We start from the raw sequence: 27761 nt of genomic DNA, 5'->3' as shown, positions 1-27761 counted from the left end.
ATCTGTTGTATAGTCATGAGGCAAGGGTTGGACATAACAATTCGTGGTTTGTGTTCCTTCCTTCCCCATTTATCCTTGCAAAAAGTATACTTTCAAGGGGACAAACACTTAAAAAGATGGGAAAATGTTTGTTTATGAACACTTTATACTTTATCCCTAGCCAGAACTGCAGAGCAAGAGAATACTTGAGGGTATCATACTTCTCAATTCTGTAAAGGTATCAGCTATATTGCTATTTTTCCAAATTATATCCTGCATTAAAAGTAGATGAATTACCAGGATTTTTGTTTTAAAATCAGAAATAGAAGGCTGGATGATTTTTCAGTAAAAAACTGTATTTTAATCAAATTGAAGGTGTCTCAGTGAACTAAATTTACTTCTAGTGCAAATCCACTCTATGGAACTACAAATCTAAATTGGCACAACTCAGAAAGCAAAATTTCCCTCCATGTAAGCTGCACCCCAGTTTTGATGCACTTATGTTACTTATACAAAAACTTAATTGCTACTAGACAAACCTGAAAGAAAACTGTAGCTCAAACTAATTTGACAGAACACTAAAACATAATTGAAAAGTGACTTTCACAGAGACTTTTGAAAGCTTGCAGCATGAAACTTTGTATGGATATACAAAGAAAATGATGGAATATGGGATTTCTATAGAACAGAAATTTATTAATGCAAAGCACTCAGTGCTTTTTAAAAAAAAAAAGTCCTCCAGAATTTCATCTGTACTGCAAAAACTGTTGACTGGTCATCCAAAGCACTGATTGCGCATGTTAGCAGATTCACTGTCTTGAAAGAGCTCCATCTGTTCTACTAGACAACCATGGTGATATACAGTCCCAGTCTTCTAGTTGCAGCTCTAGCCTCAGAATATTACCTGCAATTTCTCTCAAACAATCTAATAAATTCTTTGTCATGTACATGCAATCCAGGTTTAGCTTCACTGCCATAGCATTAAAAACAAAAGATTTTGAGAATAAGACATGAAGTACTCTGAGGGAAGCTGTCTTGGATTTCAGTTGCACCTTAGTATCTAAAGTCTGAGTCTCCCATATGTGCCTTTCTCTTTTTCATGCTGAAAAGTTGTGCAGTTTTCTCTAATGGGAAAACTGGATGTGGAAATGAAGTAAGTGTTGAAACACCAAAAAGCTAAATGAAGGTAATGCAATTTGGGTAAGAAAAATCTCTGCTGGCTTCTGTTCTGGCAGAATCAATAGAGTATAAAGGAAATCTGAAAATGAACTTATGGGTAAAAATCAGTTCCTTGGGCTGCAAGACAGTCTCATAACACAGAAGTAATATCACGTCTTTCAGGATTTCACTCAACTCACCAAAAGAATGAAGATTCAATGGTAGCCTATGATATGGAAGAATCATGTTCAGTTCCCTTTACTACTGAACAGAAATCCTGGATTTAAAAAAAGTTCTCATTTAAAGGAGTGTTGAAAAGCACTATAACATTTTGCGACAATGATAGCAGAGGTGTTCAGTTGCATATCTCAAATATATGGCTCTGAAAAGAAGATAAGGTATTTGAGACATTGTATTTTGATTAGGCTTCCTTATGCTTCAAAATTAATTCCAGTCTGTAGTTTCAGAAATATTTGATCAGTTTTCACCAAAAGAGCCCTCAGACTTTTTTTCATGGAATCTCTTTCCTGGGCTCTTCCTACCTCCACAAAACAAGAGCAGTACATATCTAGACATATTTGCTAGAGACATGGGGCAAGCATCTGTTGGTCCATGAGGGCTTTTAGCATGGTGTGAACTGCACTGCGCAGCACCACTGAGGACACATAAGAGATTTCAATCAGTCATTAAAACAAGTCAAACTTCAATCAGTTCTGAAGAAAGAATAAGCCATTGTGCTTGTCAAAAGCAGGTGGCAACCATCAAGACTGCATTTAATTCTAAAGCCTTTGTCTTCAAATAGGCTTCAGTTTTGCAGTCTACATAATCCACAATATCCATAATACTGAATTATTTGTAAGAGGCAAAAAAACCCCAACACCCACGCACACCCTATTACAGAATGGAGTATCCTTCTCGTTCCTTATTGTCTGTAGCAGAAAATTAATCTAGGACAAAGTAACGAAGCAAACACATAATGAGGATTCAATACTTGGAAGGGATAGAAGTTGCAGAAGCTACAGAACATTAGTACTACCAGGTCAGGACAACTCAGCTGTTAGCAAGGCTTGGTAAAGACTCATATTTTACATGACAATTTGTACAAAGATTCAGACCTTTCCCTCCTTAATCTTGCAGTGACAGAAGTCTCACTGTGAGAATTCATGGGTACACTGGCATCTCTGATAGTTGCTTGCTGCACGCTAATTCTCTTTTCAGCTGAAGATACTAAGAAAAGAAAGTGAAGGTGTTCAGATCATGTGGTCAAATATGACATCATATAACATACCTAAGATGATAAAGATCTTGGTAAAGCAGAAAGCTCCTCTTCAATTTTTAACCATGCTGTATCCCATTATTCACTGAGGGATGGAAAACTTACACAAATCTTACAGAGCAAAGGCTCCAAAAAAGCAGAAATGTTGGCTGTCAGCTGGTGAGCAGGAACTCCGGAACTCCATGCTGGGTGGAGTGAGCTGCACAGTTCAGAATACACAAAATGCTTTAGAAAAGCCAAAGAACAGCAAGAACTGTCATTATATATATTTGCAGCACATCTCAACTGTCATGGTCATCCAAATAATCCACTGAGTGGGAACATGCCCCCATACACTCTTCCATCCCACCAGGGCAATATGTCAAGGCTTACGGTTCATTGTATAGACCACACATCTTCAATCGCAGGCAGCATTTGGTCCCTCTGATGCACCAGGTCTTCTTCCACCAGCAAAGGAGCTGTTGCAATTGTGAACACTGCCATTCCTCAGCAGATTTTTGAGGAACAAAACATTTCCTTCCTGGTCTTGGTGGTCATATTGCTTATCACCATAACGTACCAAAGTTGCAAGTTCGGCATTTAAGATCTATGAACTATCCATACACAATTCAACTCCAGTAACAGACACTATAAAGGAGGCAAAATTAACTTTCAAAAAACTAATTTTAATCAAAACAAAAAAATTGTTGATCATTAACAAGTTTATAAAACAGTGATTTAGTTACATAAATAAATTGATATCAGTGTATCAAATCTTAATTACTTTCAACTTCATGAGCATGTTTACATGGGCGATGAAGTACAACCTTTTTACCTATTATAATAAATAAAATGGAGAGCATGAAATAGTTTTTCTAAACAAAAATACCTACAAACATACCTCTAGCATGTTCTCTAATGGAGGGAACAAGAGACACTGGACAACTTTTGCACCAAAACATAAAAACTGCTTTAAAAAGCACAAGGATACAGAACTATCAGCTAAAGTAAAGACACTATACTGTAACCAAAGTTGGTATTTAATAATATAATGAACAGTTTGGTAGTTAGATCTCCAGTTTGGTTATTTTAAAGCATTAAGACAAGGCAAGATAGAAGGCTGCTTTTGTTTGAGTAATTCTAGAGAAAATAAAATATATTAAAAAAAACGAACGGAAAAGTAGAACAGTCATACCTACACAACTTTCTGTCCTGCACAAAGTCAAAATACCTATGCAGTATATATAATATATATATTTGTGCACAAAGGTTAGCTTATTATTAGCTCACTGCAAAGGCGCAATGTATCATGTCAATCATTTTGTGTTTTGTGTCAAAAAGGATATTTCTTTAAGTTTCCTAGGCTAGGAGGCACAAACCCCGATTCTGGCATACTGTATTCTTAATGCTAAGGCTTGCTGCTCTGGCTGTGTATTTTTTGTTGTCCCTCTTTACTATAGTGCCTGTTACAAGCATGTATGTATACATATATATGTATACACAGGTTGTATAAATATATATATAAAATTTCCCCCAATAGGTATCAGTCCAACCATGCAATCCAAAAGGTGGCTCTGCATAGATGCCCAGCATATAGTTCACCACCTGAGCCAACCCTGAAGCAAGGCGCACTTTAGTCCTTCAGATATTTTTTTTTTTGTTTAAAACCAAGCTACTGCAGCTTCAAGTATTTTGCATTACATAGATTTTTTTTTATAAATTAATGTTATATTTTTTCAATAGTCAGACATATACTATAATATATATACAGTACAATAAATGCTCTCATTCTTTTTTAATTTTTTTGATAAATCCCTGAGAATGTATGTTGACAGTCGCTAAGTTTCCACATGCACAAGCATTGTGTGCCATGCTTCTGGATGAACAGCACTGCAAAGCCACGTGGTCAGCCTTTTAACTATTAGTATTTAATTTGTTGGTTTGTTTAAATATGCTGAAATGTAAGGATGAGTTACAAAGGAGTAAAGCTGAATCCATTCGAGGTACTTATCACAGGATGGAGGTGTTTTGTTTGGTTTTTAAAGCCATTGCAATATATGTTTGTTTTTGAGGCTGTGAACATATACAGAAAGAACAGGAGAGCGATGTGGGCTTTTGCCACTTGACAACATATACTCAGTGTAAACCAAACCTTTTTTAACCTCTCTCTCACACAAAACAGAAAAAAGGAAAAAAATTAAACACACAAACTTTCACAAAATGACAGTTTAGTTTGCAAACTCAATATAACTATACACATATAATACCGGTGTGGCTCTGTTTCTTTAAGTTCAAAAGGATACAAAGGCAGGCTCAAGTAAAAACAAACCACCCCTTCCTTCCCCCCTTCATGCATTTTTATCAACCAAACCGTTCACGAACCAACATCATCAGTTTCTTTTTGCCTTTGTAGATTTGTTTTAGGTTGTCAATAAACTGTGTAAACTGGATGTGTCCATCATGAGCCATTAAGAAGGTCTCTCGGGCCTTGCTGAGGAACTCTATAAACTCACTATAGTGTCGTGGGCTGATGTGAGTGAGACGCGAATGAGTTGTATTAATGTAGGCTCCGATTGTGGCATCCAAGAGTTGCCTTAAAGGGGCTTTGTCCAGTGACATGAGCTTACCAGAGTTCCTCCTTCCATGAAGTCCCACCATGCCAGGAGTGGTCAAAGTACACCTACGCAAAATATCTGACAGTACTGTTGCACATTTGACACTTTTGACCACCAGAGGTATTATAGCTGCTAGCTCATTTTTCCCAAGGGAGTGGCTGAGCGCACACGCCCACAGAACGTCATTAATGGCAGGGTGCGTGTCCTGATTGTAACTCAGGTTGAGATGCGTCATGGCCAAAGTGGCCAGCTTGTAGGCCCGCATGGGATAACCACGGTGCTCCATGTATCGTGCTATAGTAAAAAGCTGCGAGTAGCTCATGCCAGTTGTAGCAGCATCTAGAACAATTTGGTAAGCGGTCTCAAAAGCTATGTGATCCTTTTCACATAAGGTCAGTGCAGAGAGGGCACAGTTTTGAGGATCCTTCATGGCACACTGTAGGGCAAGCGTCCTAGCACTGCCGGCCAGCTTCTCCTGCTGATGGCAGTCCAGATGCAGACGGACAATGGTGCTGTTGGACATCACTGTTGTAGCAACAATACTAGTGGCTTCTGTTGGACTGAAAAGTGTAAACCAGTTTTGCATGATACTATCCAGTGCATAAACACCTGGGGAGAGAAAGAAAGAATTAGCCACAACTGATAAAACCTAGCAGATACAGATGTTCAGCAAGAGATTACATTTTCAAATCTAAGAGATTGCCAGAACATCCAAGGAGACGTGCTTCAGCAAGAAGGGCTAAACCAGATAACATGGCTGGAAAAGGATATTAAAACAAAGGCTACTGTGCAAACACTGTAGCAATCACTGAAATGCAGATAATAACAAAAAAGCCTGCAAGATAAGCTTTAATCTCCTGGTGTGACAATTGAGCTGTTTTACTTGTTATCTAAGACAATTTGGATAACAAGTTCTGGCTCATTTGGTCTCATCACATCACTCAAAAGCAGCCCTCACACTGAACACTTAAAAGGCAATTTTAACTTCTTTTCTCAATGTGCATCTCAAGGTACAGCGCATGCACAAAAGAATATGAAAGCATGCTAAATGTCGCATTTAATAGAATACTATGGCATTTAATACTAAGCACACCTTAAAAAAAAAAAATCCTAACCCCCACCCGCTCCCAACAGGCTTTTCAGATACATCTTGTATCAAATTCAGATACATCTTGTATCAAATAAGGGCTCAAGGGAGAATCAAGGGCTCAAGGGAGGATCTGGGTAATTATAGGCCCATCAGTCTTACTTCAATCCCTGGGAAAGTTATGGAACGGATCCTCCTGGGGGCCATCATGAGTCAAATGAAGCACGTGACTGGGAAAAGCCAACACGGCTTCACAAAAGGCAGATTGTGCCTGACAAATCTGGTGGCCTTCTATGATAAAGTGACCTGCTCGGTTGACATGGGGCGAGCGGTGGACGTTGTCTACCTGGACTTCTCCAAGGCTTTCAATACGGTTCCCCACTGCCTCCTCCTGGAGAAATTGATGTGTTATGGCCTAGACAAGTGGTCTGTGTGGTGGGTGAGGAATTGGCTGGCGGGCCGCACCCAAAGGCTGGTGGTAAATGGCTCTTTTTCAAACTGGCGACCCGTCACAAGTGGGGTCCCCCAGGGATGGATATTGGGCCCAACGTTATTCAATATCAGCTTCATAAGTGATCTGGATAACGGGATCAAGTGTAGCCTGATGAAGTTCGCAGATGACACCAAACTGAGTGGGGAAGTAGACACTCTGGAAGGGAAAGCCACCCTGCAGGAAGATCTGGATAGGCTGGAAGAGTGGGCTAACAAGAACCTTATGGAGTTTAACAAGGACAAGTGTAAGGTCCTGCACCTGGGAAAACATAATCCAGGAGTGCAGCTCAGACTGGGATCCACCTGGCTGGAGAGCAGCTCTGTGGAAAGGGACCTGGGTGTCCTGGTGGACAGGAAGCTCAACATGAGTGAACAGTGTGCTGCTGCGGCCAAGAAGGCCAATAGGATGCTGGGTTGCATCAAAAAGGGCATCACCAGCAGAGATAAAGAAGTCATTATCCCTCTCTACTCGGCACTTGTCAGGCCACACCTCGAATACTGTGTACAGTTCTGGTCCCCGTTATACAAAAAAGATGTGGACAGGCTGGAGGGGGTCCAGAGAAGGGCCACCAAGATGATCAAGGGTCTGGGAAGCCTGCCATATGAGGATAGGCTGAGAGAGCTGGGTTTGTTCACCCTTGAGAAAAGGAGGCTTAGAGGTGATCTCATGTACCAGTACTTAAAGGGGAGCTACAAAGAAGATGGAGACTCCCTTTTTACAAGGAGTCACACGGTGAGGACTAGGGGTAACGGGCACAAGTTACTCCCGGGGAGATTCCGATTGGACACGAGAGGTAAATTTTTCACAATGAGAACAGTCAACCATTGGAATAATCTCCCCAGGGAAGTGGTTGACTCCGCTATGCTGAACACGTTTAAGACTCAGCTGGACATGGTGCTGGGTCATCTCGTCTAGATTGTGCTAGAAAGGTTGGACCAGATGATCCTTGAGGTCCCTTCCAAGCTGGTATTCTATGATTCTATGAAATTCATATGCACCTGAATATCAAGATCCTTATTAGGGAAATACTCTGAGCAATATGCACTACTGGATATTATCTGAAATAGATATTTTCCTTAATATCACTTTATTTCTGGCACGTGTGTGTGGTGGGGAGGAAGAAGGGGGAAACAGTGACTAATGGGTTCCATAAATTGAACCTTGTAGCCAACTAGAGTGTCTCATTATTGCTAAAGGCAGTTTACACACATCTGTGAGCCCACCTAAACTACACCCAGAGGTCCTTTTCTCTGTAGGACTCTGATGTTTCCTTTGCACTCCTTCACTCGTGCAAAAATTCAGCATAGTCAGAAAATACCAGATCTTCATTTAAATAAACAGATTCCTTGTTTTATCAACTTGATTAAGTCTCGAGAGTCCTTTGTATGACATAAAAGGTTCTTTATGGGATGCTTCTATTAGAATATGTAAACTATTTTAAAGCAGTATTGAAACCAGCATTTTATTTGCCAATATGTAACTGCACAAAATAATACCCAGGCACTAATATCTGCAAGATAGCCTCAGTAATAATTACCTTAGCAAACATATAAAAGCAATAAAACGAGAGCATTGCATGAAAATTTGCAGACACAAACCATTTTCTGGCTGAGGGCATACAAAGGCAAGCTGCATTTTCCCATGCTACTGACGACATTAATTTCCCAGTTAAGCATAAAGCAAAGAATAAACTAATCCAGAGAATAAGCAGCAGCAATCCTTTGAAATTATGAAATTCAAGAAGCATCTATGCAATACAATCCAACTCTGATGTATGAAAAAGGAGTAAATACAGTAGGGAAGCATACTTTCCAAATATACCTTTAGTGACAATTAAAATTGCTCCCTTATCATAGTACTTATATTGTCCTCACTACCACAGCTGCTGATTTTTTTTTTACAGCTACACAGTTTTTAATGCCCTCATCTTCACTTTCAGATTCTGTATCCTCATCTTGCAGATGGTAAACTGGAATACAGAAGCTAAGGGACACCTCATCAAGACACACAAGAAATTTATGGCAAAGCCCAGAAATGAACATAATGTCCTGCTGAGTGCACTATTCTCCCACTGCTATCCTCTAAGTATGAGGCTAGTTCTGCTCCCACTTTATTTTCACCTTATGTGGTTAAGGATGGGTGCATTAGTGTTTGGTTTGCTTTCCAGTGCAGATGAGAGGCCTGCACAATGTCATAGCCACATAACAAAGATGCATTACACTCTAAGCTTTGATTTACCCAGGGGCTTAAAAAAAAAACCAATCAAAAAAACAAACAACAAGCAATGAGAACCCCTTCACGAGATCTTGTCTGCCACACAGTGGGAGGCATCCTCAGCATTTCATTCACCTGTTTTCTGGTTCCTCTTCCCCACAGCTGACCAGATAGCGTTCTCACCAGTCTTTTGGAGTCTCACCTTTCAGAGCAAGCAAAGTTGTAGCATAGTGTAACATCCCATAACCACGAGCCTTTTCTCTGCTGAAGCTTCAAACCCAAACCCAACATCGAGGGGACAAGGGAAAATCTGTGGTATTTCCCATGAGGTTATGCATGTCCCTACCTTGCAGTGGAAAGAAGTCACACTGCATTACTCAACTATTGTCTCACTTAGCCTGTGCCTATTCTATCACATACTCAAAAAAACCACTCATCATTGCCATAATTAATGTCTTCTAACCAAAGGAATTTTATAGATGAACAGAAAGTGGGAGACATTTGCAGAGCCTAGGTGTTGACAGACAAGATCAAGCCCTCTAAGATTAGCTGACAAAAAGGCAGGAGCCCTTGAGAAGCATCTCAGAACATACCTACTTCTGTTGCACATGTTACCAACCACCTCACCATTTCCCGCCGTCGCCAATTCAGTGTTGACAGCGTCATCCGCATCACCTATTAAAGCAACACAAACAAAATACAAATTAATTCTATTGCAAAACCAAGACAATATACCAATGGGGATTTAAGTTACTCAAATATGCTGAGGTTCAAAATGGCAGCCTCTTGCCCTCTCCACTCTGTTACATCTTTTTAGCTGATATGTCAAAAGACTTGACAAATACTGCTCAGCTATCTTAGAAGAGCATACAGGGAGTAATTCCAACTGCAGGTCCTTCAAGGCTAGAGGAGAAACTCTGTTTTATTTGGGGAGAAGAAAAAAAAAAACCACACAAAAAAGCCCCCCCCAAAACAACAAAAAAGCCCAACCAATTACCAGTTATTCAAATTAAATTATATTGTGTCTCCTCCCTCTATGTACGTTAGTCTTTAAAGTGGAAATGTGTCAACTCTTGTTGGGCAAACTAACCCATCTAATTTTTCCCCCATCTGCATTTTTTTTCATTGACTTCAACAATACAGACAGGAGTTAGAGTGTACTGTGATTTGACTAGCTGCTTATGGTGCAAAGATACATATATACACGCTTCCAGCTATATACAGATATTATTAGTAAGTCCATAGCGGTGATTTCTCTCTCTGAACATGAGTCCCTGCAAAGAAGTTCCATCATTAAACCATCAGAATCATAGAAAAAGGACTTTAAGCTCTGATTGCAGTGCCCATGTTTTACACCACTTGCAGTTATTGCCTATGTTGTTTCTCAAAATGTGGGCAAATATGTTTATGCAGTAAAACAAACACTGCATGGAAATTGCATGGAAAGCTTGTTTCAGCTAACTGGACAGACCCCACAGACATCTAGATGAAGAAAGCAAGTAGTTTTCCCCTTACAATATCAGTGATCATACTGTGGTATTACTATTTGCAGCAATTAAACAAAGAGCATAATAGGTCAATCAGAGCTTTCAGTGATGATCTTTACATATTAACTCATAAAATGCACTCACAAAACAGCTTGGAGTCAGCAGCATTTATAAGAGGGTTCTCAACCCATATCCCCCCCCAATCCTAAGGTGACTTCAAAGTAGCATGTAGCCCTCTGTCATATTTGTTACTCCTGCCACCTACTTCAGTCCTAAGCTGTAGATAGGATAATTAAGAAGATGGAAAGACTGCTGAGGAGCACAAATGCACAGATGATTTTTAAGAAGTCTGGTTATAAACAACCATCAGTGATTCCATGCTGGACTCCAAACATTCACACCTTGGGAGCTTGGTGACTCGTTGTACATCACTCAAAGTTACAGCATAAGGTCAGCTTTGTTGGCCTTAGACATTGTGGTATCATTTTGACTAAACAGTAATTTAAATGCTAGATTGGAGAATGGCATTTTGAGAGAAAGCAAATTGATTTGTGAGGAGCAACCCAACACATTTTTAAATATGAAAATATGGCTAATAAATTATGGAACCAGCCTTTGCTTGAAGTCTTTCTGGAAGAAAAACAGGCATCCCCAAATCAAAATGCTTTGGAGTGCAAGTATCTGTCCTATTCTCTCCATCAAAGAGAAAGAGTCTAGGTGACTTCCTGTATTGATGCACACACAAATTGAAGGCTAACGCTCTTCCAATATCCACGATGAATTTTCAGCTTCCCCCAAGTAGAGTGAATCCAAGAGAAAATACAGGGTTATGGACTGAATTCTGCTACTGGTGAGGGAGGGAAGGAGGTAAAAAAAAAATGGCATGAATGACAACTACTCTGAAAGTCTTCTCTGATGACTTCCCTCACTGTGGTGGTCTGTAAAAGGATCATCAGTCACAAGAGCCTTCAGCATTCATAGTGGGCATAACAGCAGCTCCAGTGTAGACAGTCCTAACTTGAGAGCAAAAAACAATACTATATCTAGTTTCTTGACCTGGAAAAGTTTCTTGACTTGAACTATTCTGGAATTAGGTTCCTTTCATTTGATTAAACTGACAAGCTGAGAGCACTAAAAGAGGAGCCCTTTACTGATGATAAAAAAACCCCAAGGATTTAAAATAAAGCATATATCGATGTCTTGACCAAGGAGGAGCTGAAGTTAATTTATACTGTAGCCCATGTAGCCAAAGAACTATTTCGCTTCTGCTCAATACATTCTTGAGCCACCTCTTCGTAAAAGGGAGTTCCAGATCTGTCCAAATTCTATCCAAGATCTGTGCTATCAATTGAAGAGAGCTTCTCAACAGGTTAGTAAGTCTGAAAATTACAAGAAGCCCCTGGGAATTACATAGCTTATCTGAAAGACAAGCTCTCTTCCACAGAGAATAACCTTGACTTTGTCCTGATGGATTTTTTTTTTTAATAAGAATTTCTTAGTCTAGAGGAACAGAAGATCTCACTACCCATAAGAGATGCAAGAAATGGCCAACCAACCATTAGCTCCCGCACCAATGTGAAACCTCTTTGTCATGCACATTGGAAGGAGGTTGATTTATTTACAGGCTTTCAGGGAAAGGACACCACTTGCCAAATATGCATCAAGTGATCACCTGCACTAACTTCCTCAGCAGTTCTGCCAGCAGTACCTGTCTGCATGTGTGTGGTAATACTTACTTGCATTGATGTAGCGTACAACAGGTAAATGGAGGAATAGAAGTCCCTCCTGTACCTTCAGATCTTACAGCGTCTGTGCCAGTAAGGTTCTGAAGGACAGAATACACCTGACATGCTCCATGCCCATTTGGCCACGCTGATGACCTCTTTCCACAGCTAGTTTAAATGCCTTCCCTCTGCTGAGCCACATAACACATGCTGCCATTGGAAATAGGGAAAAGAACCCAGGAGTCCATACATTACTCCCAGATCTAGAACAATATAAGAGGCTTTTCTGTCACAGAAATCCCAGTGACAGAGTTGTGAAATTGTTGGTATCATCAGTCCAACTTGTCACTGTTGTAGCTGAGAGGCAGAACAGCATACCTGCAAGGACGCTGCTGTTCAGTTTGCCATGTGAGGGGAGAAACAGAGTTTTATAGGGCACATAAATGTCATAAGCAGTCAGTTACTAGATAGCAAATATAGACAATCTAATTGCCATTAGATCGGGGGGCAGGAGAGGGGAAAGCATCTGTAGGCCACTGAAGACAGTGCTGACACTGTAAGGCTTTTACAGGAAAAATGTTATGTAGAAATCTATACAGCTATGAGTTACTACCAGAAAACTGCTATGCATCTTCCTTCTGGAAAGCAAACTACCTTTAAGATTCTTAAAACACCTTAGTAAGCTTGGGGCAGACAGTGGATATGTTCTATACCAGTTTATTCCAAACACCGGATTTAGGAGAAAGTACAGGTTCATGATATTTCTTTCACTAGATCTTACTGAAGACTTTCTGATAACACCATCATCCACAGAGGGGATATCCATGAACGCAGTGATATCCAAAGTGTGCTGCTACCACTGAATGATACTTGGTGAATGCTTGAGGTGATATTCAAGTCAATCATAAGGATCTTTCTCTCTCAAGTAAACAAACATTTAAGGCAGAAACATACCAAGATGTAAAAAGAAGCAGATTTCCACAGCAACCTTGGGAATAAGAAAGGCTAACAAAGCACACAATCTCAACTTCCTGATTAAAGACTTTAGCTTCTAAAAGTCTAGAATAGGCAATTAGTACCTTTCTTTGGCATGAAAAGCAACTGGGATAATATCCTTTTCCCAGAAGTCTTTGGAGCTTTGTTTACTGAAGCAAAGTAATAAATGGTTTTCTGACCTTTGCATTTTTTTTTGTTTGTTGTTTTTGTTGTTTTTAAGAACTCCCTGAAGAGGGATGAAGAGATTTAATTTTGTTGAAATGAATTGTGTAAACTCCAAGATTCATCAGTGTAAGGCAATATTACTCCAGATACCTAAAAACTTAGCTGTCTCCTTTTATCTTGTAAAGTCTCTCCTAAGAGCCTGAAAACCAATCTGAGATTCTTGTAAATGTCAAGCTGAGTCTGATGCAGATGACCATCCCACAGCTTGTGGAGTGCAGGATTTGATGAAGGAAGTGACAGGGCTGCTGTTAGCACAGTCTACCTTAGAAACAGGTCATTATGGTTGACCTTGGCTTTCTCTAGTAATTCAACAAGCACCTACCATATCTCATTTGAGGGAAAGGAAGGGAAGGATGGGAGGAATGATAAGAAACCCCTCAAGGTCATGCAAAAGATCTGCAAAAGTGCATTTCTGGCAAGCAGAATAATTTTGCTCTCTAGCTATCCCTACATATACTCCTGAACCCATTTCATTGGTCCTCTCTCACCCCTGAACAGAGGAGTGCCCTGCAGCCAGCTGCTTCCAGCTCTCTCTTCCACTCAAATGGCACAAAGGGGTTGCACAGACCCTTGCTCTTTATTTACCAGTCAACTGTGCTTTACATCAGAAAACAGAATCTAAAAATTCCAGGCAGAGCCCAAAGAGGGTATGGACCTCAGTGACTTAAAGAGCTGTACCCACCAACACAGGGTCAAATTCCTGTCTTCTACTGTAGTAATAATGAACGAGGGAAATACCTGAAGGCCCAACTCCAGAGAAACTTTCAGAAGAGTGATGTCTGGCAAGCTGTCCATGAGTGTTGCTATTTTAAATGCATCCTGGGCAAGTTTGAAGATGTGTGATGAGGAGTGGATATTTTTCTGGATGGATTCTAACACTGTTTCCAGCCTCCGAACATCACCTGCAAGGTGTAAACAGAATCACCAAAACAGAACAAGCTCCCAAAACATCCAGAGATGCATTATAATTGAGCCTGCCATTGCTATGCAATAGTATGATGTTTCAGTTATACACATTTTGGTTTTTATAAACCTTCCATAATTAAATCACATGAACGAAAGATACAAGACAGCACAAACTCCTCTAGTGCCTGATGGTGTTAGTGTAGTATATGGCCAAAAGTCATCCTGATTTTTGAATTTTAGAAGTGATTTGTCCACTCCTGGGTTTCACGGTCTATATTGTGTGTCAGAAGAACAAAAAGCTGTTTCATCAGCCTCAAATCAAGCCCATCTGGCTACCATTTAGCTAGCTTAACCACTTTGCTGGAAAATTAAGTGACATGTTTAAGTCAGTTCAGTTTGTTGTTCCCATTTCAAGCTCCTGTCAGACTGCAATTTGGATTCCTAAACACAAGTTTTATAATCTGTTTATTTCATGCAATATTAAAAGCATACATTTAGTTGAGTACATAACTGACAGCAATGTACCTTTGGCCGCTGTTAGCATGGTCGATGCCAGCTCACACTGCTGGGATTCGATGTGACTTAGGGTGAACCAGCGAGGATACCGGTTTGGAACAACTGATGCAATGTGGTGTGGGCGGGACACGTCTCCTGAAGGAGCTGTAGATTCCAATACTAGCAACCTGAAATAAGGAAGAAATCCTCTTTCATTAAATCATTATTATATTAGGTTACTCATAAGCAAAACTAAAGCTGCAAGAACATTTGACCTTGTTTATGAAATGTGCAGTTTTGGGTATAAAGATATTAGAAAAACACTTCTCTTCTTTGGGAATCTTAAAAGTCCATTTGCCAAACTTGCTTACATCAGTGGGCATCTGCAGGAATTCACAGGACAATTAAGCCATCCATTAGCCAAGGCAGCAGAGACTTTCTGCATCATCCATAGAGTTGAAGCTTTTTTCCCCTGCCTTGTTTCAGTCTTTGAACAACAGCCCTCAGGAAGGAAAGTGGAGTAGTTCTCCATCATACTGAGAACATGTAAATATTTTCCAATATTTGGAATATACTTTCTTTACTTGCAAATGCTCAAAGGGAGAGGGATATTCAACAAGTCATTTGGATTTCGACCTTGCAATAAATAATTCAGACATACCAAAAAGGACATTTTACTGTTCAAATATCAACTACTTTTTAAAGTCCTTAAACTCTAGCCTACCAACATTTGATAATGTGCATGCTAATATAAAAAAAGACTTCCCTTTTGATTTATATCAAGAGTCAAATCTCTTCCCTAGTACCACTGAGACACCTCTTTATATAGCTTTATATATGTAAAAATAAAATACATATAAATTCTTCAGCTGATTTTTTCCAAGCACAGAGAGAGAGGGGAGAAAAAAAAGATGCATTATTAAATGGTTTCAACAAACAGGAAAAATCCCAACTACATAATGCAAAAAGGATTATTAGGTTATGAGTAACAGTAAATAGACAAAGAGCATGAAAGGAAGAGGCTGTTTTGGGGAAATCTTTTGTCACTTTGAATTTCATTGCCAGCTTCTATGGTCTTTTGCTGTGAAAAGAAATGCTGTTGTGAATTGGTGGCTTTCATGTAATTTTGGCAAGATTAGGGAACATCATAACAAGCACAAGCAGATTTAGCATTCTTCAATTTTTTCCCCTTTCAAACATCAATTATTTAGCTAGGTTTTAGCAAAGCTACTTTGTGATTAAACATCACCATTAAAGCCTGACTCCCAAAGCCTGGGTTGAAATTCAGGCTTAACAAGCGATCAGCCAAACTAAGCCAAACATTCAAGTTCAGATTCCAAGTGAGCAGTCAACTAGGTCACCGCAGATCCACATTCTCCAAGGCTCTACTCCATATGTTTCAGTGCTGCAAGCAGAGAACTGTAGACAGAAGTGACCATCAAGTAAGGATAGAACACCCTGTCCTTACAGACCTGAGGTGCATGCATGAAAGGCCTTATGGTTTCAGCTTCCATTGATTTCACACTGAGTGTTCCACACACGAAAAGAGGATTAAAAAAAAATGAAACAGCAACAGATGATTTTGAATACAGAGAGGCAAAATACTCCAGAGTTGCCATCATGGGTCAATGACCTGTGTAGACTTCTGTGTAGACTGACACTAAACACTTATGTCTGGAGAGCAACTAGCTGTAGTCTTGGGAAGTTAACTTCTTTGATAAATGTTCAAGTGAGGGGCCAGTTCTGTTTAATATCTTTATCAATGATCCGGACAACGGGATCGAGTGCACCCTCAGTAAGTTTGCAGATGACACCAAGCTGGGCAGGAGTGTTGATCTGCTGGAGAGCAGGAAGGCCCTGCAGAGGGATCTGGACAGGCTGGATCGTTGGGCCGAGGCCAACTGTATGAGATTCAACAAGGCTAAGGGCCAGGTCCTGCACTTGGGTCACAACGACCCCATGCAACGCTACAGGCTGGGGGAGGAGTGGCTGGAGAGCTGCCTGGCAGAAAAGGACCTGGGGGTGTTGGTCGACAGCTGGCTGGATATGAGCCAGCAATGTGCCCAGGTGGCCAAGGCAGCCAATAGCATCCTGAACTGTATCAGGAATAGTGTGGCCAGCAGGACTAGGGAAGTGATAGTGCCCCTGTACTCAGCACTGGTGAGGCCACACCTCGAGTACTGTGTTTGATTTTGGGCCCCTCACTACAAGAAGGACATCGAGGTGCTGGAGTGTGTCCAGAGAAGGGCAACGAAGCTGGTGAAGAATCTAGAGCACAAGTCTTATGAGGAGAGGCTGAGGGAGCTGGGGTTGTTTAGCCTGGAGAAGAGGAGGCTGAGGGGAGACCTTATTGCTCTCTACAGCTACCTGAAAGGAGGTTGTAGTGAGGTGGGGGTCGGTCTCTTCTCCCAAGTAACAAGCGATAGGACGAGAGGAAACGGCCTCAAGTTGTGCCAGGGGAGGTTTAGGTTGGATATTAGGAAAAATTTCTTCACCGAAAGGGTAGTCAGGCACTGGAACAGGCTGCCCAGGGAAGTGGTTGAGTCCCCATCCCTGGAGGTATTTAAAAGAAGGGTAGATGTGGTGCTTAGGGACATGGTTTAGTGGTGGACTTGGCAGTGCTAGGTTAACGGTTGGACTTGATGGTCTTAAAGGTCTTTTCCAACCTAAATGATTCTATGATTTTACCAGATGGAAAGAAACAGACAACTCTTTCTTATACTGGTCTGTTTGAGAAGTAACTTTTTTGGCTGAGATGGCAGCTTCATGCCGAAAGATGGCTGGAGCTCCCCATGATTAACTAGAGATTTCATCATTTGGATCTTTCAGTGCCTTGATTGTTTTTCCAGTTGAGAAAGGAAGCTTCCAGAAAAGAAGTTTTCAGTTATGATTTGTTTCTGGGAAAAGCCAAAATCCTTCTTCTAGAGGAATGGCATGCTGCCATCACATTCACTGAAGCATTCAGTGCACTGTACAAAGCTGCTGATAGATATCTATTCCAGCCTTTCAACGTAGTTTCAGTAGTTTAGTTTAAGGAGGAAAACTCCACACAATCTCTGAGAAACACTTCAAGGTAGTGACTGGAATTAAATACAAGGACACAAGTCTACTTTATAACATTGATCTTTTTTTCCTAAAAAAACAAAAAAAAAACTCAAAACAAACAAACAAACAAACCCAAACAAAAAAACCCACCACACACAACCACACACCACACATTTTGTACTATCTTGTTGATCTGGTATGACCAGGGTTATTGTTGCACTTAACTTGCAATGAAAGAAAAGGGGTGTACCTAGATGGCCCCGACAGCTTTCTGATCATACGTTTGAATGTTCTCAACAGTTTATCAGTAACACACTTTTGTCTTCTCAATCTATTTCCTAAAATTCTAATCATAAGCAGCAAGTATGCAAGGTTACTTCATATTTCTTAGACTCCTTCCCTAACATCCACTATTAAAAACTCTTAGAGGCAAAAGAAACCCAAACAGGCTAAGCAGACCTTTGGCCTGACCTGATAGTAGCTATGTTTTGTTCTTATGCATGCCCTCTCATTTAGTCCTTTGACACAGGATTATTTCCTCCTCATTTAGCTTTCTGGAGAAACTAGCTCCAGAATACATACCTCCAAACCACTAGGACACAACCTGTCTGATGAAGCTAAATGCTACTTATGTGGATAGTATGTCCTTCAGTCACTGTGCAATCATTCTTGATAATAATGACCAGAAAAACCCAACAGGTTGTTGTTGTTTTTTTTTTAAATCTGGGACTTGATTGCTCTTAGTTTTCAGTTGTGGCTATTCTTTGTCAACCACCATTTACTACAAGTTCTTGACAGCGACCAGACAATCCAGATGGGACCAGTTTCTTCCCTGCACCGTATGTGGACAACATAGATTTATCACTGATTTATCTGCTAAGGAGCAGATGATCCTGAGACTGCTGGTGAGATGCCTCTCTCCTCATTTCCTTGCCACTACCATCACACACACACAACCACATCAGTAAGAGAACACACGCGCTAAAGCTGTCATTTAACACAAAACCACATGCCCCAAGAGTGGAATTCTAGAAGGATTTGTAACATAGAATGCTGTTTTACAGTTGTAGATAAACACTAATTGTACATTTATAAATGATTATACTGTAGTTACTACAGACATCAATTGCTTTTACAGATGACAGAACCAAAGTAATTTCTCCTTAAATGGAAGAATGCTTCTTTTAGAAAAAAAGACTAGGTCTTGATTACCAAGCTTTTTCCCCTTTTCCAAACCACTACTTGTGCTCTTTCTAGACAACTTGTGAATACATACCGCATGGCTCTCAGTGCAGTTTTGTATGCCAATTCAGCATCATGAGGTAGGAGAGAGGTGAAAAGATACTTGGCAAATGTGTGCATTGGAACACTCTCTCGATGGATGACTTCGCCTAAACCACTATATGGTCCAGCTGTGGGAAAGAGAAAGAGAATGTCAGTCTTTACAGGCTGTTAAAACCCAACTTCTGGACCTTTAAAAACATTCACTATACCTTGAGTTAGAATTGGTACTCAGATACAGTTTGCTGAAAAGGTAAAGTTACATTGATATTTTTGTGAAATATATTACAAGTATATTAAATACCATATATTCTTTGAGACAACAAGACAGACTGCAAATTGTATAGTACTAAGCACACTACCAGTGCACATACAAATGACAGAATGGTCCCAGGGCTCCATGAGGCTCATTCAGCAAGTCTGTGGTATGCAAAAGTAGAAGGTGATAATCCTAGCTTTGCCTCTGTGTAGTTATATTGTGCACATGAATCCCTATGTACCCTCTGTTGGTGCATAATTGCTTTATCACAAATCTACCAGAAAAAAAAAAAAAAGTGGTTACAGTGGAAAAACATGTATCTTTAATTGAAGTTACATGACCAGTCACTACAGCAGCACCTGATCCCTATTAATGTTTCACCTGACATTAGGCATTTAAATAACCCTTTAGTCTGGACTTGGTCTCCAGAGAAGACTAGGTCAGATCTTGCACCAAAGCTGCTTTTGTTAGTCCATTATAGCCACACAGTCTTAAAAATTGTATTTGTTGTGGGGAAACTATTCCTGTTGTTGGGGCAATGGATTTTGCTCACACTCAGTGCAACCAGTACTTCAACTTCATAACAGCAGTGTCAAGATTGACAACAGAAATGATGATTTAAAAAAAATTAAATGCAACTATTTGCTTGCTGAGTTCTGAATGTTCACGGTGCATATGAATCCCATTTTTACATTTTTCCTGCCACCTTAAGACTGTTATTCCTATTAATAGGAAAACTGTGTCAAGCAGTTTTTTACTTCAGCAGCTAGAGGTTCAGGCATTAAATGCTGCAAGATACAGAATAAGAATCTTACATAAAGTATTATTGGACAATTATTGCACAAATAGCAGACAGCAGTCCTAGAAGTTACTACTTCCTCTTCTACTAGAGATTCCAACCCACCACACTTGGATGGATGAATGTGTGAGCACATTTCTTCACTGCAGTCACACGTGTCATAGCTTCCAGCAGTGGTTCAAACTAACATGGCTGACCCTACACTGAAGCAGATGAGGAGTACTCACAAAATTTATTCAACCACTTCCGCTGCAGAGGATGATGAACTCCATGAGAGAGAGATGGTAACAACATGGACCAGCACAGCTGTTTCAGCAATGTTTTTCTGATTGGTGCCTTAGCACAAAATGCAAAGATAAAAATCACTAGGCATGAAAAAAAATCTGAGCTCCATAGGTGGGCGTTTCTGAAGACTGGGGCTGATCACAAAGAAAACATCAATGAAGATTAAGTAGGTGACAGTGTGTGTGTCTCTCACTCATTTAAAATGAAGTTGAAAGCCATTCAAAAGTACCTGGCATTGCTTCAATGAAAGAAGCCATTTCATGTATGTTTGCCAGTTGGTGGTCCAGTCAGAAACTCAGTTAGGACACAAAGAATACATGACAAAGCATTTTTATGAAAATATATTCTGCCATTAACTTAACAGTCGAGCAAAAAATCAGAACACTTCTTGCAACAGTCTTACGTTCTGCTTTCCCATGTATTCAAATGGTAGCTACATACAGCATGCATTAATCTGCATTAACAACATAGAAATCAGCTTAATATTGGATTAAGCTTTCTTTATTATATCTACAGGACTTTAACTATAAAAACACAATTGATATGATTAGGACCTTAAATCACCACACAGTTTTTCCTCCATGTGAGCTGGCAGTTTCTGCCTAACCTGGAGTAAACTGAAGCTATTGCAGAAAAGCCAGATTTCTCAGCACACAGTAATGCAAGACCATCGTTGCACACTGCTCACCACAGCAATTTTGTAGGTAGTTATTTTAGCAGATTTCCTATGATCACTTGTTTACTACTCTAAGAAAACAAAAAGAATATCAGTGATCAAAGTAGTAAACTAGAAGTATCAGAGAATACTTGCGAGAAATCCTGCCTTTTTCTCATAAAGCATCCTTACCAGTAAATAGATGCAGCAAATATTGATTTTATAATCCATAGGATCCCTCTATGGTGGTTAATAGCTGGATCCAGCAAGCAGCTGTTCTTGTCCAAAGGCCATAAAGTAGCAGTTACAGCCACACCATAATGGAAACTTTCCCTGTGGTGGAGCTTCTCTGCAGTTTCAAATGGCACCATCAGTAGGTACTAAAGTCTTTAAGGATCTGGGCAATAATAGCGACTCAAAGCTGAGAACCCTAAACAATATACTGCGTCTCTTCCATTAATGAAGTAGTTTTAAAAGACAAATGTCTTGCAGAAAGAAAGCAAAACCTGACTGCTGTGTAACAGTCTTCACAACTTACCTAGACCAGTATCACACTCCCCACCATCCCTTGAGCAAGCACTCAAAACTTGGACTATGCCTTTAGCTAATTGGTTCTTCCATTTAAAAAAACAAAACCTAGAAAGACAACCTTAGAACCCACAAGACTACTCTCTGAACATGAGAGTTAAGTGCTATATGTTAAGCCTTTTTAAAAGCTAAGGCAAAAGCATGCACTTTTTTATACAGCTTTTATTGCAATACACCGGCTAATTCCCAAACACAAGTTATTTGTCTTAATCAAAATTTAGTCAAAAGACCAGGCCTTAAGCCTCAATATTTGACCACATATTTCAATTTTCATGTATGATACAAACTTCAGAGGCAAGTCATTTTCCTAATTGCTACAATGAAAATGTTATATTTCTGTCCCAGCAATTCTAAGTGAATTTTCTGAGCTCTTCACTTGGGAACAGAGGTAAAAATCTTCATACATTTACAAAGCTGCCAGTCCTTTTTCAGGATACAAGTGACATTTATAAATTTGCTACCTGAGAACTGCTGATGATAATTGATGTGAGCAATTGGTTGATGGGTCAGGCTCAAAGGGTTATAGTAAATGGGGTTACATCGGGCTGGCAACCAGTCACTAGCGGGGTTCCGCAGGGATCCATCTTAGGGCCAGTGCTCTTCAATATATTCATAAAGGACTTGGATGCAGGACTGGATGGTTTGTTATCAAAGTTTGCCAATGACACAAAACTGGGAGGAGCCATTGACACTCTCGAGGGCAGAGAGGCCCTGCAGAAAGATCTGGACAAATTAGAGAGCTGGGCAATCACCAACCGTATGAAGTTTAACAAGGGCAAGTGCCGGATTTTGCACCTGGGACATGGCAACCCTGGATGTACATACAGACTGGGGAACGAGAGGCTGGAGAGCAGCCCCGCGGAGAGGGATCTGGGGGTTCTGGTCGACGGCAAGTTGAACGTGAGCCAACAGTGTGCCCTGGCAGCCAGGAGGGCCAACCGTGTCCTGGGGTATATCAAGCACTGTATTGCTAGCCGGTCGAGGGAGGGGATTGTCCCGCTCTACTCCGCACTGGTGCGGCCTCATCTTGAGTACTGTGTGCAGTTTTGGGTGCCACAGTACAAAAAGGATACGAAGCTACTAGAGAGTGTCCAGAGGAGAGCCACAAAGATGGTGAAGGGTTTAGAGGGGAAGCCGTACGAGGAGCGGCTGAAGTCACTTGGTCTGTTCAGCCTGGAAAGGGGAGACTGAGGGGGGACCTCATCGAGGTCTACAGCTTCCTCACAAGGGGAAAAGGAGGGGCAGGCGCTTATCTCTTCTCTCTGGCGACCAATGATAGAACCCGAGGGAATGGCAGGAAGATATGCCAGGGGAGGTTTAGGTTGGATATAAGGAAAAGGTTCTTCACCCAGAGGGTGGTGGAGCACTGGAACAGGCTCCCCAGGGAGGTAGTCACAGTGCCAAGCCTGACAATGTTCAAGAAGCAATTGGACAACACCCTCAGACATATGATGTGAATTTTGGGGTTGTCCTATGCAGGGACAGGAGTTGGACTCGATGATCCTTGTGGGTCCCTTCCAACTCAGGACATTCTATGATTCTATGTCTATTATTTAATTGTGAGCCTGGGTTGTATAATTAGGATACTGAGATTATGACAAGCAACAAATCTAAAGAACAACATGCAATAAAAATTAAAATGAAAGGCTTCTAGGTCAGTAGATGCCTTATCTCTACAGCAATGTGATATCTGAAGTATGCTTGATTTTCATAAGAGACTGGAAATAAAATTTTGCTGGAGTTCTATGTCAAAAAACATCTTAAGTATGTAAGGCAGTTTCCACTGGAATACTAATTCAGTGGGCTTGTGTAAGTAAGTGAAGACAGTTTAAAGAAGCAGTTAGCATCTACATTGAGCTACCTTCTAATAGGAAGACTGCTTGTTTTCGAAAAATCTTCACCAGAGTATCATCCAATTCAATTTCCTGTAGCTTAGAAATGAGCTGCTCCTCATTTCGACAAACCTTCTCTTGTGCATACAAGCCATCTGGCATTATTCGTTGCTGTCCCAGCCCTATCAATGCTACTTCCACAGCCAGTGTTAAATAAGATTCCCCTTCTTCTAAGAACTTGTATGCAGGCAGGTGCTGGTACTCCAGAGATTTGCATTGCCCCACGTTCTCTGTAAAGGGTGACACAAAGAACAGCACATCAGGAAATCATTCTAATCCATAATCTGCCTATAATGCCACATTTACAAATGCTTCCTCTGTCGGTATTAATTTTTTAAAATTATTTCAATTACTAGTGCAATCTCAAGATCCAATGATCCAATATAAACTACCTGATCCAATTCCACATGGCAGAAACAATTAGGTTTTAAAAAAAACACTCAAGTAAAAATAAAAGTTTTCATTTTAAACTGCATGATTTGGAGAAAGGCAGTTTCTCCAGCTTTGTGTTAATAAGGCCAAAATTGGAAGATCTATTTCAGTTTTTTTCCCCACCCATGTCTGTATCTCCTTAAAGCTTTGATGTTGTATAAGTGGAAAAGGAAGGTGCATACACCTGCATAGATTTCAGTTGAAGCTATTAGGATTGTGCAAATACAGTAGGCCTGGGAACTCCACAACTTTAAAGCATACTGTTTGCTAGAGCTCTTTTCATGCTTTTTTATTTGTTACAGTTGTATTTATGATAAATATGTATAATGTTTCTGACTTTTATTAACACTAGAAGTGCTACTTTTAGTAAAGATTACTTGTAAATTCCACACAGACCAAGCCATAAATTACTTTAAAGAGTATTACTGATTCATTTGGCACTTCACAGATACACCATATGACAAAATGCTATTCCAACCTCTAGCAGTTTACAGTCTAGTTTGGGAACAAAAAGTTGTAATGTACAGATGTAAGAAGATGGACAGCTGCAGCAAATGAGAAGGCAGAATGCATTTGGTAGATTGCATATGCATGTGTAGGGGGAATTTACTTTTCAACACACACTACTTTTATTTCATGGGGTTGTTTTGGTTTCTTCTAATTGCAAAGAATCTGATTTCTTTTAATTAAAGTTCTTCCAGAATTAGTGGATATGGGATTAGAAGTTTATTGAAGAAAATCTAATTGAATAAAATGAGTTTTGAGGCAAAGCCCCAAGAAGATTGGGGATGTGCATATAAAAGAGCTGTAGGTAGAGGGATGAATCGAGTTTCTGACCACACAGAAGGTGATAAGAAACTACCGCAGAGGTGGAAAGAAACTGAGAATAAGGAATAAATCAGTTAAGCTCCTGGGAAGCAAATACTGAAGTTAAAATGGGCGTACACATCCTGTCCTAAATCATGTATCAATACTGCAACACTATTTTCCAATTCATAACCTTTATAGACCATGTATGTTATAAATTTTAAGTGTTTTGTCATCAATTTGAAGTATTATGTACACTTGTAGCTAAGAAGTCAAATAACATCCTGGACTGCATAGGAGGAGCGTTGCCAGCAGATCGAGGGAGGTGATCCTTCCCCTCTGCTCAGCACTGGTGAGCCCACACCTGGAGCGCCATGTCCAGTACTGGGCTCCCCATGGACATACTGGAGCAGATCCAGTGAGGGGCCACAAAGATGATTAAAGGACTGGAGCATCTCCCATATAAGAGACTGAGACAGCTGGGAGTGTTTAGCCTGGAAAAGTAAAGGCTCAGGAGGATCTTACCAAAATGTATAAATATCTGATGGGAGAATGTAAAGAAGATAGAGCCAGACTCTTCTCAGTGGTATTCTGTGACAGGACAAGAGGCAATGGGCACAAACTGAAATACAGGAAATTCCATCTGAGCATAACAAAACACTTTTTTTTACTGTGAGGGTGGTCAAACACTGCAAGAGGTCACCCAGAGAGGTTGTACAGTGTTCATTCTTGGGGTTATTCAAAACCCAACTGGATACAGTCCTGGGCAACCTGCTCTAGGTGACCCTTCTCTGAGCAAAGCAGGTGGACTAGACGATCTCCAGAGGAGCCTTCCAACCTCAACAATTCTGTGACTTCCTGTAATTTCTCAAAAAGAGGACAGAGCAATGTATGTGGAGAGGGTTGCTGCTATAAAGTCTTATTCAGTTTTATTTCAAGCGTGAAATATGGAATTGTCTTCAAGAATGAGTAACTGGTAATTTTTGAAGTGCTTTCATATAACTTATAACAAAATTTTACTTTAAACATTTTCTCTCCCTCGTGTTTTCTTAGGGAATGCAAATGTGAGTTCTTATACTATAAAGACACTGGCTTCAAAGTTAATTCAGACAGGCAAGATAGAAAAATGCCTCCAGTTACTGAAGACTTAGAGAAGATTGCTCCCTTTGCATGGCCTTACCCGTGAAGTCTGAGAATCCATGGAAGCTGTCATCATCCACCCTGCAGGCTTCCATCAGGCTACTGAAGAGGGTGCCAATCGGATCCAAAGGGTGTCCCACCCAACCTTCAAGATTTGTTATTGAGGTTACTCCTTTGTGGAGAAGTTCTGTGACAGAAAATATGGAGGGAGGAGGGAGGGAAAGCGAGCACATGTTAGCCCCTCAAAACAATTATAGAAGTAAAACTGATTAAAATGCTCTCAGTACAGAATTCAAAGTACTTCCAGTAGCTTCTGCTTAGAAGGAGAAAATAGTATCTTTCAGGGTGAATTCATTCCCCTTTGTGAATATGTTAAAAGAGGAAAAAAGAAAATGGATGAAGGCCAAACATTTTGAGCACTAGCAAAGTGCATTATGGGTCAAAAATTTCAACTGCAGTATCTTTTGAAATCTCTTACTTGATACCAGTAACTCTTCTGAAAATATCTGCTGAAAAATTATAGCAAGGACTTTTTTTTTTGTAAAATATTCACAACCATGTCCTCATTCAAAAGACGCAGTACCATTTTTGCATGTTAAGTGAATCTGATGGCACCAAAATAAATTAAAATATTCTAAAATGTTCCATTTTAATAGATAAAATATGAGCTTATCGTGCATCTAAATATTTATTGAAGTAATAAACTCAGGATGACAGCTCCTAAAAAAAAAAGAAAAAAAAAAGGATAAAGTGTTTAAACGAGGTATACAAGAAAAAAATTGTCCTTTAAGTTGAATTTTTTTGTCATTCTAAAGTTTCAGTCAACAAATACCTTCATATATACTTTGCTTTGTAGCCCTCATCCATCAGTCAGTTACAACATGAAAAAAATTGTTTAGCACAATGAATTGAAGGAAGTGTGACTGTGGTAACAGAGGTTAGAGATTCCCCAAATCCCTTTTTTTACTAAGAGACTTATGGCAGTAGCTCCCCTTTGACTCCAACTCGCAATTTTTTTCTCCTAGACACATATGCACGACTGAACTATGAGAGATCAGGCGCATTACGAGTGACCATTTAAAAATTGTATACAAGCCATTACGGATGCTCTGTTTCTCTGCCTATTACACACTAACTTGTACCTACCTATGCTCTCTATCATTCACAAAATGCCATCTTTCTGAGTAACCATATGTATTATCACAAAACTTGAAAAGCTTGCTTCTTGCCTGTTTAAATGTGTAGGACTACAAAGTGAAATACAGCCACACTGTTGAACTGAGTGTTCGGGAGGGTGGCTTTCTTTTTAAAGAATCAACTGATATGGAATATGAAAAACAAACAACTAAGTAATTGTCTTACTAACAAATAGCATGCGCTAAAGACAACAGGCAGAAACAAGTAATATTACCAAAAAGGATTAATATCAATGACTTCTTACTGACTCTCTTATATTCCATTTCATCTATTGTGTCTACTTATGAGCTTCACTCATGTCATGCCAAAGGCTTCAGCCCTCCATTCATATAGATATTTAACTTTAAATCATGCAAGTGGTTCCACAGACATCAGATCAGTCACATGAATGAAAGCTAAGTAGAAGCATGTGGTGGTTGCTGAACTGAAACCTAAAGCTGGGCTGTAGCTGCAGAATTAATCTGCTTATAGAGAAGACCAGCATATTTTACAGTATTGAAAGAATATTTTTAAAATTCAAAACATAAGAGGGAAAAAAAAAAACAAAAGCAGTAAGTAACAGAGAGTGAGAGAGCTTTAAACTAAATTTGAAGGGGGAAGGGGATAAAACCAGGCTTGCTAGGGATGAGCCTAGGGGTGGCATGCCTGTGTTGGAGAAGAGATCTATAGCCCAACTGAAGAGCATTTACACCAATGGACGCAGCATGGGCAATAAGCAGGAGGAGCTGGAAGCCACTGTGCGGCAGG

General features: G+C 40.1%; 1 protein-coding gene across 1 annotated transcript in view; it reads right to left on the bottom strand.

Annotated features, from left to right (window-relative positions):
* Nucleotides 1–3197: 3197 nt before the first annotated feature.
* LOC309601573 (zinc finger SWIM domain-containing protein 6-like) overlaps nucleotides 3198–27761 on the bottom strand; it is a 140359-nt gene continuing 115795 nt past the window's right edge. Inside the window, exons 8-14 of the mRNA XM_082334660.1 lie at nucleotides 25858–26004; nucleotides 23408–23668; nucleotides 18956–19091; nucleotides 14665–14822; nucleotides 13972–14135; nucleotides 9395–9476; nucleotides 3198–5616 (exon numbers count right to left, since the gene is read on the bottom strand). Of these exons, the coding sequence (XP_082190786.1) occupies nucleotides 4754–5616; nucleotides 9395–9476; nucleotides 13972–14135; nucleotides 14665–14822; nucleotides 18956–19091; nucleotides 23408–23668; nucleotides 25858–26004 (1811 nt within the window). The 3' untranslated portion in view covers nucleotides 3198–4753. The remainder of the gene's footprint in view (nucleotides 5617–9394; nucleotides 9477–13971; nucleotides 14136–14664; nucleotides 14823–18955; nucleotides 19092–23407; nucleotides 23669–25857; nucleotides 26005–27761) is intronic.

Source organism: Platalea leucorodia (assembly GCF_965183815.1).
Source record: "Platalea leucorodia genome assembly, chromosome: W".
Lineage (NCBI taxonomy): Eukaryota > Metazoa > Chordata > Aves > Pelecaniformes > Threskiornithidae > Platalea > Platalea leucorodia.
The sequence above is the reverse complement of the archived record's forward strand: the minus strand, read 5'-3'. Positions and strand labels throughout refer to the sequence as shown.